The 17,986-nt window shown below is 33.9% G+C and overlaps 1 protein-coding gene across 1 annotated transcript in view; it reads left to right on the forward strand.

The window, feature by feature from the left end:
• The window catches only part of LOC140377765 (slit homolog 1 protein-like), a 146,676-nt gene that overhangs the window by 107,008 nt on the left and 21,682 nt on the right, over window positions 1-17,986 (forward strand). The window contains exons 27-28 of the mRNA XM_072463316.1: window positions 3,648-3,772; window positions 4,341-4,435. Of these exons, the coding sequence (XP_072319417.1) occupies window positions 3,648-3,772; window positions 4,341-4,435 (220 nt within the window). The remainder of the gene's footprint in view (window positions 1-3,647; window positions 3,773-4,340; window positions 4,436-17,986) is intronic.

The following is a 17,986-nucleotide window of genomic DNA, read 5'->3' on the forward strand; positions in this document are numbered from 1 at the left end:
CGCGGCTGCTTAGTTCGCTTATAGGCTGGGCCGGCCCTGCTAGTCGTATTTTGATCATCATAATCATTACCTGGACTGTGCAGGCGCTAAAACACAGAGACGGTGATATTATTACATCAAAATGTCAAAAAAGAATAGACTATTTCTGTATTTTTATTAAAGAAAAATATCTCCATGTATTTGTCTTCGTAGATCCATATTTCCACCTCACTCTGTCTTTCTCACTTTCTTTCTTCATCAGAAACGTTATAAATCCTTCTCTTTCCTGACCTTCGCTCTCTTCCACACACCTGTCGCACACAAGCCTCTTTCTAATGTAGAGAGTGTAGACCGGCTCTGGACCGGGCCAAGGCCAGGATCCAGGGGTCAGCCAGTCACCATGGATACTACTATAGACCATAGTCCATAAAGCTGGAGTTAATGCAGCTTTTGTTCAAGGTTTTTGTTCATTTAAAGTCTCCATCTGTGGGGAATGTGAGCATGTGAATGAAACCGTACAAACAGCTCCGACCGCGGCTCATTGAGGAGTTTACATGTTATTTTAGTACTTGGTTTACGGATCCGCCGCACTTAGATGATTGATTTCTACAATATAAATAAAATAAATTATTATAATTTATTTTTTATCAAAGTCCCTCTAACAACGCAAAATAGCATTAAATGAAATATAAAAAGCGGTATTAAGTCAAAAGATTTAGCCAAAATTCTGCGGGAGTCTGTGACGGAGCCGCTCCGTCCCTGCGCGGTCCCAGCGAGAGCGTGAGCGCCCTTTTCCTTGTCTGCTGAGCACCGCGCCAACGCCTTTATATCACAAATACACATTTTAAACCCGTTTACCACATTTTCTCCAGCGTGTTTTGCCGTGACTAAGGCTGCACACTTAGAAGCGTCAATTCTACCAATGCAAAACACTCAGCAGAGGACACCAGCGTACTCGTGTCCTCGTGTACACGTGTACTTGTGTCCTCGTGTACACGTGTACACGTGTACTTGTGTCCTCGTGTCCTCGTGTACACGTGTACTTGTGTCCTCGTGTACACGTGTACACGTGTACTTGTGTCCTCGTGTCCTCGTGTACACGTGTACTCGTGTCCTCGTGTACACGTGTACTTGTGTCCTCGTGTACACGTGTACACGTGTACTTGTGTCCTCGTGTCCTCGTGTACACGTGTACTTGTGTCCTCGTGTACACGTGTACACGTGTACTTGTGTCCTCGTGTCCTCGTGTACACGTGTACTTGTGTCCTCGTGTCCTCGTGTACTCGTGTACTTGTGTACACGATATCGTGGCAATAATACACATAATAGACATATCATCGTGTCATGCTTATTCCTTGTCCAGTGATTAGTTTTATAAGTGCAGAAGTCACATTGTGTCAAGGACCTACACTGTGAACATTCTGGTGGAATATTAAGAAGGACTAACAAATACACTTGAGCATGATTGCAATTTTATAGTATATATTTTCTTTGTTCTGTAAATAACTTGGCCATACTTTGTTCTGTGCGCTACAAACACTTCATAAATAACAATTCGGGTCTTTAAAATAAGAAAACCACAGCGGCTCTGGACCTCGTACTGTTGCTCTGAAGTTGACTGGAACTGACTTTATTTCTGATGAATTCCTGGAACTTTTCCGAGGGTCATTTTGAGAGTATTTAGTTCTATGAGAAATACATCTGTGACTTCATAGCAGTGGGATTTTTCACAGTTCCATCTGCTTTTCCATCCACGTGCAGCGGCTGTCATTAAAGAGTGTGGAAAACATGTGGCGTGCACAGCGAGTCGGCATCGTGAAGGTCGCTTGTCTGTGCAGCGCTCACCTCCAGAAGCTGTGTTAGCATCTGTAGCTTGAGAAAGAGTCAGCGTTGTGCTGAGGTTCCATCAGCTTCGATTGTTAAACTCCTGAAGCTTTATCTCTCAAAGTGTCTTGCTCCTAGCTTTTTGGGGTAACGTGGGTGAAAAACAAGATATTTAAGGCAGATGTCGGCAGGGAAACGTAGCAGTGCTGCCGATTACACCTGTGCTTCCCCGGTACTGTCTGCTCGCTGATGAGGAATTTACAGCAACGGAGCTGTTCACGTGCTGACCACCGGGGACAGTAGTGAACACCGTCACAACAGTGGAATCTCACATTTTAAAAAGTGACTAGGGTGAGATGCACACTAATAATACCTTTTCTCACCTGATTTTCTTCAACAAATGTGATCCAAAAACTGCAACAGTTTTTCAAGTTGCATTTTTCAAGTTACATTTTTCAAGTTACATTTTTTAAGCTGCATTTTTCAAGTTACATTTTTCAAGTTGCATTTTTCAAGTTACATTTTTTAAGCTGCATTTTTCAAGTTACATTTTTCAAGTTGCATTTTTCTTCGTTTGGGTGAATTCTCTAACTACCGTTGAGCGCCGTCTAGTGGCTATTCACCAGAACACAGCTTTCTGATCAAATAGAACTACATTATTATAGAACTGTGTAAAGTTATCTTAGCTATAATGCGTACAAACACGAACATGTGGCTGTTAATTGCACTCACAAAGCCCCAAAGGAGCCGTGCGCTGCCTCCCGGGGCAGAGCTTTTTGTCTAAAAGAGTCAGGTGTTACCTACAGTTCACAGTATGTATTAAATGAACATGACAAAAAATATGTCCTCTCACTCGGTTTGACTGTGGAAAAAAAATCATTATTTGAACGAAACCTGGTGCTAATTGTGGTATTTTTACATGTTGAGATAGTGTTAATTTTGGTGTGAAAGGGCTGGCAGACTGGCTTGAGGCTGCATCACGTCACGTTTTTAGCACGGGTTTAAAACTACTTTAATCGTACTGGCGCTGAGGGGAATGTCGATGCAATAATAATGAGGATGAAGCTGAGACAAAACTGCATTCATTTACCTGATTTAAGTGGAGCCATTTTGTTTGCATGTTCTCCCCGTGTCCAGATTAGGGCTTTAGTTTGGCTCCAGTGTAGAGCTGGGAAACTGTCTAAAAACAGTAAACCCTGTGTATAAGATCGGCGCAAACATGTTCTGATTATCAAAATGTATAGATTGTGAGGATATGTAACATTTGAATATTGTTTACAGTAAAAATGCTATAAAAAGAGTTTAATTCAAATAAAAATGCCGTATTTTCCGGACTTTAAGTCGCACCGGAGTATAAGTCGCACCAGCCAAAAAATGCATAATAGAGAAGAAAAAAACATATATAAGTTGCACTGGAGTATGAAATGCGGTTGCAAGTGTGAAAATAAGAAATAATATCACAAATAAGTTGCTTCAGAGAGTATATAAGTATAAATGTAAGTACCCCGGCCAAAACTATGAAAAAAGGTGCAACTTATAGTCCGGAAAATATGGTAAATAAGGCTACAAGGTGATATTTCTGCACTTTTATGATTAATTTGACAGACATTTCACATTTGTTTGATTATTAGACCTCAACTAATGACATGTTTTAACGCATAATATCGTCTCACTTTCGTCAATATCGTTCTAATACAGCCGTAGTTCTGAAATACATTTAACTTTACATTACCTTTAACATTTAACATCATCAAAACACAATGTTTTGTTGTTTTACCAAATTGTTGAGCCCTTGTGTTCTATTTGAACCTGTTTAATTTAATAATGACATGTGTGTGCTCCAGGCCCGGTGGACGAGTGGGTGCAGGTGAAGTGCAGTCCCTGTGTTTCCTCTCCATGTCTGAACCAGGGCCAGTGTCGGGACGATCAGACCCAGAACTACAGCTGTTCCTGTCCCAGCGGCTTCATGGTAACAACAACAACAACAACAACAACAACAACAACAACAACAACAACAGTCCAATTTGCACTGAAAGATATTGTATTATCGAATCCATAGATTTACACGGGACGTTGTGACTTCAAAGGTTGTTTCTCCAAATGCATGTTCCTCCCTCAGAGACATAAAGACCTTAAAGCAGCTCCTGCTCACACCAAACTGCACAATCCTGGATATTGACCCATTGAACAGAAGGATTTGTTAATATTTGACTCTAAACCTGATTTATTCAGTGATATTCACTGATTTGTTAAGTGATATCTCTAAATTTAAGATTTTATTCCTATATCTGCTGTGTCCTGTAAAATTGCACATTTCTTTAGTCTTTTCTTCTTGTGTGTTGTTTTCACTGAACCAGGGTTTTTATGATCTGCTTCACACAAGTTTGAGTAATCATTAAACTTATGTCATGAAATTCTGAGTTTTATGACACTAAGCCATGTTTTGTCCCTCATCAGAAGCTCTTTGTGTAGACATGTTGGTATGTTTGTAATATTAGTGTTGTGACATCACTAATGATTATGAATGTTCTGTGCAGGGAAAACACTGTGAGACTCCGGTGGATCCATGTGTGAGTGAACCCTGCACCAACGGAGGCGCGTGCATCAGCGACGAGCAGACCGGAGGATTCAGGTATAACACCGTTCACATAGAGTCAAAACACTGTTTATATAGGGTGAAAACACTGTTTATATAGAGTCAAAATACTGCTTATATAGAGTCAAAACACTGTTTATATAGAGTCAAAACACTGCTTATATAGAGTCAAAACACTGCTTATATAGAGTCAAAACACTGTTTATATAGAGTCAAAACACTGCTTATATAGAGTCAAAACACTGCTTATATAGAGTGAAAACACTGTGTATATAGAGTCAAAACACTGCTTATATAGAGTCAAAACACTGCTTATATAGAGTCAAAACACTGCTTATATAGAGTCAAAACACTGTTTATATAGAGTCAAAACACTGCTTATATAGAGTCAAAACACTGCTTATATAGAGTGAAAACACTGTGTATATAGAGTCAAAACACTGCTTATATAGAGTCAAAACACTGCTTATATAGAGTCAAAACACTGCTTATATAGAGTGAAAACACTGTGTATATAGAGTCAAAACACTGCTTATATAGAGTCAAAACACTGCTTATATAGAGTCAAAACACTGTTTATATAGAGTGAAAACACTGCTTATATAGAGTAAAAACACTGTTTATATAGAGTCAAAACACTGCTTATATAGAGTCAAAACACTGTGTATATAGAGTCAAAACACTGTTTATATAGAGTCAAAACACTGTTTATATAGAGTGAAAACACTGTGTATATAGAGTCAAAACACTGCTTATATAGAGTCAAAACACTGCTTATATAGAGTAAAAACACTGTTTATATAGAGTGAAAACACTGCTTATATAAAGTAAAAACACTGTTTATATAGAGTCAAAACACTGCTTATATAGAGTCAAAACACTGTGTATATAGAGTCAAAACACTGTTTATATAGAGTCAAAACACTGTTTATATAGAGTCAAAACACTGCTTATATAGAGTAAAAACACTGTTTATATAGAGTCAAAACACTGTTTATATAGAGTCAAAACACTGTTTATATAGAGTCAAAACACTGCTTATATAGAGTCAAAACACTGCTTATATAGAGTCAAAACACTGTTTATATGGAGTGAAAACACTGTTTATATAGAGTCGAAACACTGCTTATATAGAGTCAAAACACTGTTTATATAGAGTGAAAACACTGTTTATATAGAGTCAAAACACTGCTTATATAGAGTCAAAACACTGTTTATATAGAGTGAAAACACTGTTTATATAGAGTTAAAACACTGCTTATATAGAATCAAAACACTGTTTATATAGAGTTAAAACACTGTTTATATAGAGTGAAAACACTCCTTACATAGAGTGAAAACACTGTTTATATAGAGGCAAAACACTGCTTATATAGAATCAAAACACTGTTTATATAGAGTCAAAACACTGTTTATATAGAGTGAAAACACTGCTTATATAGAGTCATAACACTGTTTATATAGAGTCAAAACACTGTTTATATAGAGTCAAAACACTGTTTATATAGAGTGAAAACACTGCTTATATAGAGTCAAAACACTGCTTATATAGAGTCAAAACACTGTGTATATAGAGTCAAAACACTGCTTATATAGAGTGAAAACACTGTGTATATAGAGTCAAAACACTGCTTATATAGAGTCAAAACACTGCTTATATAGAGTCAAAACACTGTTTATATAGAGTGAAAACACTGCTTATATAGAGTCAAAACACTGTTTATATAGAGTCAAAACACTGCTTATATAGAGTCAAAACACTGTATATAGAGTCAAAACACTGTTTATATAGAGTCAAAACACTGTTTATATAGAGTGAAAACACTGTGTATATAGAGTCAAAACACTGCTTATATAGAGTAAAAACACTGCTTGTATAGAGTCAAAACACTGTTTATATAGAGTGAAAACACTGCTTATATAGAGTAAAAACACTGTTTATATAGAGTCAAAACACTGCTTATATAGAGTCAAAACACTGTGTGTATAGAGTCAAAACACTGTTTATATAGAGTCAAAACACTGTTTATATAGAGTGAAAACACTGCTTATATAGAGTCAAAACACTGCTTATATAGAGTCAAAACACTGCTTATATAGAGTCAAAACACTGTTTATATGGAGTGAAAACACTGTTTATATAGAGTCAAAACACTGCTTATATAGAGTCAAAACACTGTTTATATAGAGTGAAAACACTGTTTATATAGAGTCAAAACACTGCTTATATAGAGTCAAAACACTGTTTATATAGAGTGAAAACACTGTTTATATAGAGTTAAAACACTGTTTATATAGAGTCAAAACACTGCTTATATAGAATCAAAACACTGTTTATATAGAGTCAAAACACTGTTTATATAGAGTGAAAACACTCCTTATATAGAGTAAAAACACTGTTTATATAGAGGCAAAACACTGCTTATATAGAGTCAAAACACTGTTTATATAGAGTCAAAACACTGTTTATATAGAGTGAAAACACTGCTTATATAGAGTCAAAACACTGTTTATATAGAGTGAAAACACTGTGTATATAGAGTCAAAACACTGCTTATATAGAGTCAAAACACTGCTTATATAGAGTAAAAACACTGTTTATATAGAGTGAAAACACTGCTTATATAGAGTAAAAACACTGTTTATATAGAGTCAAAACACTGCTTATATAGAGTCAAAACACTGTGTATATAGAGTCAAAACACTGTTTATATAGAGTCAAAACACTGTTTATATAGAGTGAAAACACTGATTATATAGAGTCATAACACTGTTTATATAGAGTCAAAACACTGTTTATATAGAGTCAAAACACTGTTTATATAGAGTCAAAACACTGTTTATATAGAGTAAAAACACTGCTTATATAGAGTCAAAACACTGTTTATATAGAGTGAAAACACTGTTTATATAGAGTCAAAACACTGCTTATATAGTCAAAACACTGTTTATATAGAGTGAAAACACTGTTTATATAGAGTCAAAACACTGCTTATATAGTCAAAACACTGTTTATATAGAGTGAAAACACTGCTTATATAGAGTCAAAACACTGTTTATATAGAGTGAAAACACTGCTTATATAGAGTGAAAACACTGTGTATATAGAGTCAAAACACTGCTTATATAGAGTCAAAACACTGCTTATATAGAGTCAAAACACTGTTTATATAGAGTGAAAACACTGCTTATATAGAGTAAAAACACTGTTTATATAGAGTCAAAACACTGCTTATATAGAGTGAAAACACTGTGTATATAGAGTCAAAACACTGCTTATATAGAGTGAAAACACTGTGTATATAGAGTCAAAACACTGTTTATATAGAGTCAAAACACTGCTTATATAGAGTCAAAACACTGTTTATATAGAGTGAAAACACTGCTTATATAGAGTCAAAACACTGTTTATATAGAGTCAAAACACTGCTTATATAGAGTCAAAACACTGTGTATATAGAGTCAAAACACTGTTTATATAGAGTCAAAACACTGTTTATATAGAGTGAAAACACTGTGTATATAGAGTCAAAACACTGCTTATATAGAGTCAAAACACTGCTTGTATAGAGTCAAAACACTGTTTATATAGAGTGAAAACACTGCTTATATAGAGTAAAAACACTGTTTATATAGAGTCAAAACACTGCTTATATAGAGTCAAAACACTGTGTATATAGTCAAAACACTGTTTATATAGAGTCAAAACACTGTTTATATAGAGTGAAAACACTGCTTATATAGAGTCAAAACACTGCTTATATAGAGTGAAAACACTGTTTATATGGAGTGAAAACACTGTTTATATAGAGTCAAAACACTGTTTATATAGAGTCAAAACACTGTTTATATAGAGTGAAAACACTGTTTATATAGAGTCAAAACACTGCTTATATAGAGTCAAAACACTGTTTATATAGAGTGAAAACACTGTTTATATAGAGTTAAAACACTGTTTATATAGAGTCAAAACACTGCTTATATAGAATCAAAACACTGTTTATATAGAGTCAAAACACTGTTTATATAGAGTGAAAACACTCCTTATATAGAGTAAAAACACTGTTTATATAGAGGCAAAACACTGCTTATATAGAGTCAAAACACTGTTTATATAGAGTCAAAACACTGTTTATATAGAGTGAAAACACTGCTTATATAGAGTCAAAACACTGTTTATATAGAGTGAAAACACTGTGTATATAGAGTCAAAACACTGCTTATATAGAGTCAAAACACTGCTTATATAGAGTAAAAACACTGTTTATATAGAGTGAAAACAATGCTTATATAGAGTAAAAACACTGTTTATATAGAGTCAAAACACTGCTTATATAGAGTCAAAACACTGTGTATATAGAGTCAAAACACTGTTTATATAGAGTCAAAACACTGTTTGTATAGAGTGAAAACACTGATTATATAGAGTCATAACACTGTTTATATAGAGTCAAAACACTGTTTATATAGAGTCAAAACACTGTTTATATAGAGTCAAAACACTGCTTATATAGAGTCAAAACACTGTTTATATAGAGTCAAAACACTGCTTATATAGAGTCAAAACACTGTTTATATAGAGTGAAAACACTGTTTATATAGAGTCAAAACACTGCTTATATAGTCAAAACACTGTTTATATAGAGTGAAAACACTGTTTATATAGAGTCAAAACACTGCTTATATAGAGTCAAAACACTGTTTATATAGAGTGAAAACACTGTTTATATAGAGTAAAAACACTGTTTATACAGAGTCCAAACACTGTTTATATAGAGTGAAAACACTGCTTATATAGAGTCAAAACACTGCTTATATATATTCAAAGCACTGTTTATATAGAGTCAAAACACTGTTTATATAGAGTGAAAACACTGTTTATATAGAGTCAAAACACTGCTTATATAGAGTCAAAACACTGTTTATATAGAGTCAAAACACTGTTTATATAGAGTGAAAACACTGCTTATATAGAGTAAAAACACTGCTAATATAGAGTCAAAACACTGTTTATATGGAGTGAAAACACTGTTTATATAGAGTCAAAGCACTGCTTATATAGAGTCAAAACACTGTTTATATAGAGTGAAAACACTGTTTATATAGAGTCAAAACACTGCTTATATAGAGTCAAAACACTGTTTATATAGAGTGAAAACACTGTTTATATAGAGTTAAAACACTGCTTATATAGAGTCAAAACACTGTTTACATAGAGTGAAAACACTGTTTATATAGAGTCAAAACACTGCTTATATAGAGTCAAAACACTGTTTATATAGAGTGAAAACACTGTTTATATAGAGTTAAAACACTGCTTATATAGAGTTAAAACACCGTTCACATAGAGTCAAAACACTGTTTATATAGGGTGAAAACACGGTTTATATAGAGTCAAAACACTGTTTATATAGAGTCAAAATACTGTTTATATAGAGTCAAAACACTGCTTATATAGAGTCAAAACACTGCTTTTCTATAGGTCAAAACACTGCTTATATAGAGTCAAAACACTGTTTATATAGAGTGAAAACACTGATTATATAGAGTCAAAACACTGCTTATATAGAGTCAAAACACTGTTTATATAGAGTGAAAACACTGCTTATATAGAGTAAAAACACTGTTTATATAGAGTCAAAACACTGCTTATATAGAGTCAAAACACTGTGTATATAGAGTCAAAACACTGCTTATATAGAGTGAAAACACTGTGTATATAGAGTCAAAACACTGCTTATATAGAGTCAAAACACTGCTTATATAGAGACAAAACACTGTTTATATAGAGTAAAAACACTGCTTATATAGAGTAAAAACACTGTTTATATAGAGTCAAAACACTGCTTATATAGAGTCAAAACACTGTGTATATAGAGTCAAAACACTGTTTATATAGAGTCAAAACACTGTTTATATAGAGTGAAAACACTGTGTATATAGAGTCAAAACACTGCTTATATAGAGTCAAAACACTGCTTATATAGAGTCAAAACACTGTTTATATAGAGTGAAAACACTGCTTATATAGAGTAAAAACAATGTTTATATAGAGTCAAAACACTGCTTATATAGAGTCAAAACACTGTTTATATAGAGTCAAAACACTGTTTATATAGAGTGAAAACACTGCTTATATAGAGTAAAAACACTGTTTATATAGAGTCAAAACACTGTTTATATAGAGTCAAAACACTGCTTATATAGAGTCAAAACACTGCTTATATAGAGTCAAAACACTGCTTATATAGAGTCAAAACACTGTTTATATGGAGTGAAAACACTGCTTTATAGAGTCATAACACTGTTTATATAGAGTCAAAACACTGTTTATATAGAGTCAAAACACTGTTTATATAGAGTCAAAACACTGTTTATATAGAGTCAAAACACTGCTTATATAGAGTCAAAACACTGTTTATATAGAGTCAAAACACTGCTTATATAGAGTCAAAACACTGTTTATATAGAGTGAAAACACTGTTTATATAGAGTTAAAACACTGCTTATATAGAGTTAAAACACCGTTCACATAGAGTCAAAACACTGTTTATGTAGGGTGAAAACACGGTTTATATAGAGTCAAAACACTGCTTATATAGAGTGAAAACACTGTGTATATAGAGTCAAAACACTTCTTATATAGAGTAAAAACACTGCTTATATAGAGTGAAAACACTGTTTATATAGAGTGAAAACACTGCTTATATAGAGTAAAAACACTGTTTATATAGGGTCAAAACACTGCTTATATAGAGTCAAAACACTGTGTATATAGAGTCAAAACACTGCTTATATAGAGTGAAAACACTGTGTATATAGAGTCAAAACACTGCTTATATAGAGTCAAAACACTGTTTATATAGAGTAAAAACACTGCTTATATAGAGTAAAAACACTGTTTATATAGAGTCAAAACACTGCTTATATAGAGTCAAAACACTGTGTATATAGAGTCAAAACACTGTTTATATAGAGTCAAAACACTGTTTATATAGAGTGAAAACACTGTGTATATAGAGTCAAAACACTGCTTATATAGAGTCAAAACACTGCTTATATAGAGTCAAAACACTGTTTATATAGAGTGAAAACACTGCTTATATAGAGTAAAAACACTGTTTATATAGAGTCAAAACACTGCTTATATAGAGTCAAAACACTGCTTATATAGAGTCAAAACACTGTTTATATAGAGTCAAAACACTGCTTATATAGAGTCAAAACACTGTTTATATAGAGTGAAAACACTGTTTATATAGAGTCAAAACACTGCTTATATAGTCAAAACACTGTTTATATAGAGTGAAAACACTGTTTATATAGAGTCAAAACACTGCTTATATAGAGTCAAAACACTGTTTATATAGAGTGAAAACACTGTTTATATAGAGTCAAAACACTGCTTACACAGAGTCAAAACACTGTTTATATAGAGTGAAAACACTGTTTATATAGAGTCAAAACACTGCTTATATAGCGTCAAAACACTGTTTATATAGAGTGAAAACACTGTGTATATAGAGTCAAAACACTGCTTATATAGAGTCAAAACACTGTTTATATAGAGTCAAAACACTGTTTATATAGAGTGAAAACACTGCTTATATAGAGTCAAAACACTGCTTATATATAGTCAAAGCACTGTTTATATAGAGTCAAAACACTGCTTATATAGTCAAAACACTGTTTATATAGAATGAAAACACTGTTTATATAGAGTCAAAACACTGCTTATATAGAGTCAAAACACTGCTTATATAGAGTCAAAACACTGTTTATATAGAGTGAAAACACTGTTTATATAGAGTCAAAACACTGCTTATATAGAGTCAAAACACTGTTTATATAGAGTGAAAACACTGTTTATATAGAGTTAAAACACTGCTTATATAGAGTCAAAACACTGTTTATATAGAGTGAAAACACTGTTTATATAGAGTCAAAACACTGTTTATATAGAGTGAAAACACTGTTTATATAGAGTTAAAACACTGCTTATATAGAGTTAAAACACCGTTCACATAGAGTCAAAACACTGTTTATATAGGGTGAAAACACTGTTTATATAGAGTCAAAACACTGCTTATATTGAGTCAAAACACTGTTTATATAGAGTCAAAACACTGCTTATATAGAGTCAAAACACTGCTTATATAGAGTCAAAACACTGCTTATATAGAGTCAAAACACTGTTTATATAGAGTGAAAACACTGCTTATATAGAGTCAAAACACTGCTTATATAGAGTGAAAACACTGTGTATATAGAGTCAAAACACTGCTTATATAGAGTCAAAACACTGCTTATATAGAGTCAAAACACTGTTTATATAGAGTGAAAACACTGCTTATATAGAGTAAAACACTGTTTATATAGAGTCAAAACACTGCTTATATAGAGTCAAAACACTGTGTATATAGAGTCAAAACACTGCTTATATCGAGTGAAAACACTGTGTATATAGAGTCAAAACACTGCTTATATAGAAAAGTAGAAAAAGCTTCAGTTGTAGTCATCTGGACTCAGTTTGAAAAAGTAGACGTTCCGACTCTCATCCAAGAGTCATTGTCAATAACAGAATTTAGGTCGAGAACTCCGATATTAATACTGTTCTGTGGTAAGACCCGCCCATTGGGAGGAGCCTTCCTGAAGTAGAAAGAGTTGTTTGTTTCAACAGAAACTCCCCCTTGTATTTACCGAGCTAGCCTATTCAGAATCTTAATGGGCTATTAGAATCCTCTTTGTCTTAGTGAGACCCTGGCTCAACCACCCTGAGTACCTGATTAGCATTTGAATGCCCTGGTCCTTTACCTTTCCAGGGGTTCAGTAACCCATTATAGATAACAGGAAGATTAAACCTAAGCCCTCCATTTCTGTTTAAAGAAGGTCTTTCTTTTTTAACAAAAATAGCTTCCTTGACTCCTCTTTCAAACCATCTTTTCTCCCTGCTTAAAACCTTCACCTCACCGTCTTCAAACGAGTGATTAGAGGCTTCAAGATGGAGATGCACGGCGCTCTGAGGTCCTGAACTAGTATTTCTTCTGTGCTGATAAAGCCTCTTGTGTAGAGGCTGTTTCGTCTCACCTATGTAACGTTCTTTACAGCTTTCTTCACTGCATTGGATCGAATAAACTACATTGCTCTGTTTTTGAGTCGGCAATTTGTCCTTTGGGTGAACCAGTTTTTGTCTTAAAGTGTTGCCTGGTTTAAAATAAACAGGGACTTCGTGTTGTCTAAAAATTCTCTGCAGTTTTTCCGACAGGCCAGACACATAAGGGATAGAAACACCCTTCCTTTTCTGTTCAGTTTCCCTTTTGTCCTGCTTCTTGGTTCTCTTCACTCTGTTGAGAGCCCAAGCGGGGTAACCACAGGCTGAGAGGGCATTACGGACATGTTTTTCCTCTTTCTTCTTGCCCTCTGAGCTGGTGGGCACACCTTGAGCTCTGTGTTGTAAGGTTCTGATCACACCCAGCTTGTGCTGTAGTGGGTGGTTGGAACCAAAGAGCAGATACTGGTCTGTGTGTGTAGGTTTCCTATATACTTCTATTTGGAGTTTCCCGTCCTCTCCTCTGATCGTGGAACAATCAAGAAAGGCCAAGCGATTCTCCTTAGCGTCTTCTCTTGTAAACCTAATATGTGGGTCCACAGCATTGATGTGATCAGAGAAGGTTTCCAGCTCTTGTTTCTTGATTGTTACAAAAGTATCATCGACATAGCGGAGCCACAGTTTTGGGGCTATGCCTGAGAATGAGGACAGTGCCTTCTTCTCAAAGTGCTCCATGTACAGGTTGGCCACTATGGGAGAGACGGGCGAGCCCATGGCACAGCCATGAATCTGTCTGTAAAGTAAGTGGTGTTCAGACAGATGTCCAACAGTTTACATATGTGTTCAGGTGTCAGTTTGGTCCTTTCCTGTAGGGTGGTGTCTTCCTGCAGTCTGGTCCTCACTGCTGCTACTGCATCAGAGGTCGGGATGCAGGTGAACAGGGACACCACATCATATGAAATCATGAGGTCATCTGGGTCCAGTTGGAGATGTTTCACTTTATCCACAAAGTTGTGCGTGTTATCCACATGATGTACCGATGTGCTTATATAGAGTCAAAACACTGCTTATATAGAGTCAAAACACTGTTTATATAGAGTGAAAACACTGCTTATATAGAGTAAAAACACTGTTTATATAGAGTCAAAACACTGCTTATATAGAGTCAAAACACTGTTTATATAGAGTCAAAACACTGTTTATATAGAGTGAAAACACTGTGTATATAGAGTCAAAACACTGCTTATATAGAGTCAAAACACTGTTTATATAGAGTCAAAACACTGCTTATATAGAGTCAAAACACTGCTTTTATAGAGTCAAAACACTGCTTATATAGAGTCAAAACACTGTTTATATAGAGTGAAAACACTGCTTATATAGAGTAAAAACACTGTTTATATAGAGTCAAAACACTGCTTATATAGAGTCAAAACACTGTTTATATAGAGTCAAAACACTGTTTATATAGAGTGAAAACACTGCTTATATAGAGTAAAAACACTGTTTATATAGAGTCAAAACACTGTTTATATAGAGTCAAAACACTGCTTATATAGAGTCAAAACACTGCTTATATAGAGTCAAAACACTGTTTATATGGAGTGAAAACACTGTTTATATAGAGTCAAAACACTGCTTATATAGAGTCAAAACACTGTTTATATAGAGTGAAAACACTGTTTATATAGAGTCAAAACTCTGCTTATATAGAGTCAAAACACTGTTTATATAGAGTGAAAACACTGTTTATATAGAGTCAAAACACTGCTTATATAGAGTCAAAACACTGTTTATATAGAGTGAAAACACTGCTTATATAGAGTAAAAACACTGTTTATATAGAGTCAAAACACTGCTTATATAGAGTCAAAACACTGTTTATATAGAGTGAAAACACTGTTTATATAGAGTGAAAACACTGCTTATATAGAGTAAAAACACTGTTTATATAGAGTCAAAACACTGTTTATATAGAGTCAAAACACTGCTTATATAGAGTCAAAACACTGCTTTTATAGAGTCAAAACACTGCTTATATAGAGTCAAAACACTGTTTATATAGAGTGAAAACACTGCTTATATAGAGTAAAAACACTGTTTATATAGAGTCAAAACACTGCTTATATAGAGTCAAAACACTGTTTATATAGAGTCAAAACACTGTTTATATAGAGTGAAAACACTGCTTATATAGAGTAAAAACACTGTTTATATAGAGTCAAAACACTGTTTATATAGAGTCAAAACACTGCTTATATAGAGTCAAAACACTGCTTATATAGAGTCAAAACACTGCTTATATAGAGTCAAAACACTGTTTATATGGAGTGAAAACACTGTTTATATAGAGTCAAAACACTGCTTATATAGAGTCAAAACACTGTTTATATAGAGTGAAAACACTGTTTATATAGAGTCAAAACACTGCTTATATAGAGTCAAAACACTGTTTATATAGAGTGAAAACACTGTTTATATAGAGTCAAAACACTGTTCATATAGAGTGAAAACAGACCGGAGGATTCAGGTATAACGCCGTTCATATAGAGTCAAAACACTGTTTATATAGAGTCAAAACACTGTTTATATAGAGTGAAAACTTTGTTTATATAAAGTCAAAACACTGTTTATATAGAGTCAAAACACTGTTCATATAGAGTCAAAACACTGTTTATATAGAGTCAAAACACTGTTTAGAGTCAAAACACTGTTCATATAGAGTCAAAAAACTGTTTATATAGAGTGAAAACACTGTTTGTATAGAGTAAAAACACTGTTTATATAGAGTAAATACACTGTTTATATAGAGTGAAAACAGACCAGAGGATTCAGGTACAACATTGTTTATATAGAGTAAAACACTGTTTGTATAAACAATGTTATACCTCAATTCTCCGGTCTGTTTTCACTCTATATAGAGTAAAAACACTGTTCATATAGAGTAAAAACACTGTTTGTATAGAGTGAAAACACTGTTTATATAGAGTGAAAACACCGTTTATATAGAGTGAAAATACTGTTCATATGGAGTGAAAACACTGTTTATATAGAGTCAAAACACTGTTTATATAGAGTGAAAATACTGTTCATATAGAGTGAAAACACTGTTTATATAGAGTCAAAACACTGTTTACATAGAGTGAAAAGACTGTTTATATAGAGTGAAAACACTGTTCATATAGAGTAAAAACACTGTTTGTATAGAGTGAAAACCCTGTTTATATAGAGTCAAAACACTGTGTATATAGAGTGAAAACAGACGGAGGATTCAGGTATAACACTGTTCATATAGAGTAAAAACACTGTTTATATAGAGTCAAAACACTGTTTACATAGAGTGAAAACACTGTTTACATAGAGTTAAAACACTGTTCATATAGAGTAAAAACACTGTTCATATAGAGTAAAAACACTGTTTGTATAGAGTGAAAACCCTGTTTATATAGAGTGAAAACACTGTTCATATAGAGTAAAAACACTGTTTGTATAGAGTGAAAACCCTGTTTACATAGAGTCAAAACACTGTTTACATAGAGTTAAAACACTGTTCATATAGAGTAAAAACACTGTTCATATAGAGTAAAAACACTGTTTGTATAGAGTGAAAACCCTGTTTATATAGAGTGAAAACACTGTTCATATAGAGTAAAAACATTGTTTGTATAGAGTCAAAACAGTGTTTATATAGAGTGAAAACAGACGGAGGATTCAGGTATAACACTGTTCATATAGAGTAAAAACACTGTTTATATAGAGTAAAAATACTGTTTATATAGAGTAAAAACACTGTTATATTGAGTAAAAACACTGTTATATAGAGCGAAAACACTGTTTATATGGAGTAAAAACACTGTTTATATAGAGTGAAAACAGACGGAGGATTCAGGTACAACACTGTAGTTGCAGTGGAGATAATATTGCTTTTATCTGCAATGTTTGATTTCACCTATCCATCTTTATTTAATAAAATACATATCTGTTTCATTCTTTCTGTCTCCACAGATCTGACCTGTAACTTGGTCTGATTGTTCACATTTTGATGAATGCCCCAGTTTGCTCTAGTTTTAAAAGCATGTTACAAAAGCACTGACTATAGGAGGCTCTCTGTTGTTTTGGATGTGCCACATGCATTTACAGTCAGGCTGAATTCCTTATAGTTCACGCTTCATGCTTCATTTCTTTAATTTGGGACAAACTGCAGTTGAACCAGAAGCCACACACTGTCCCCGATTCAAACACACACGAAAAGAGGAAAGCACAGTAAATGTACAGTAAATAAAACATGAAAACTCCCCAAACCTCCTGTGTAACGCTCGGGTCACTGCGCGGTCAGCCACTTTGGAGCTCTAAGGACATTTGAACCAGTTTGAGTTTCCCTGGTGGACTTAGATGTAAGACTTTACAAAAACAGGCATAATATATAATGTGAAAATAGAGATTGAAGAATAAAAACATATAAAAAACAATGTAACCTTTCTGGTGCCTCCATGGAGATGTTTTTGCCTTGGCTTAGTTTAACATTATCACGTTAAACG

Source organism: Eucyclogobius newberryi, unplaced genomic scaffold (genome assembly GCF_026437365.1).
Source record: "Eucyclogobius newberryi isolate DKJ021-1_F unplaced genomic scaffold, fEucNew1.0.hap1 SCAF_4, whole genome shotgun sequence".
In the NCBI taxonomy this organism is placed as follows: Eukaryota; Metazoa; Chordata; class Actinopteri; order Gobiiformes; family Gobiidae; genus Eucyclogobius; species Eucyclogobius newberryi.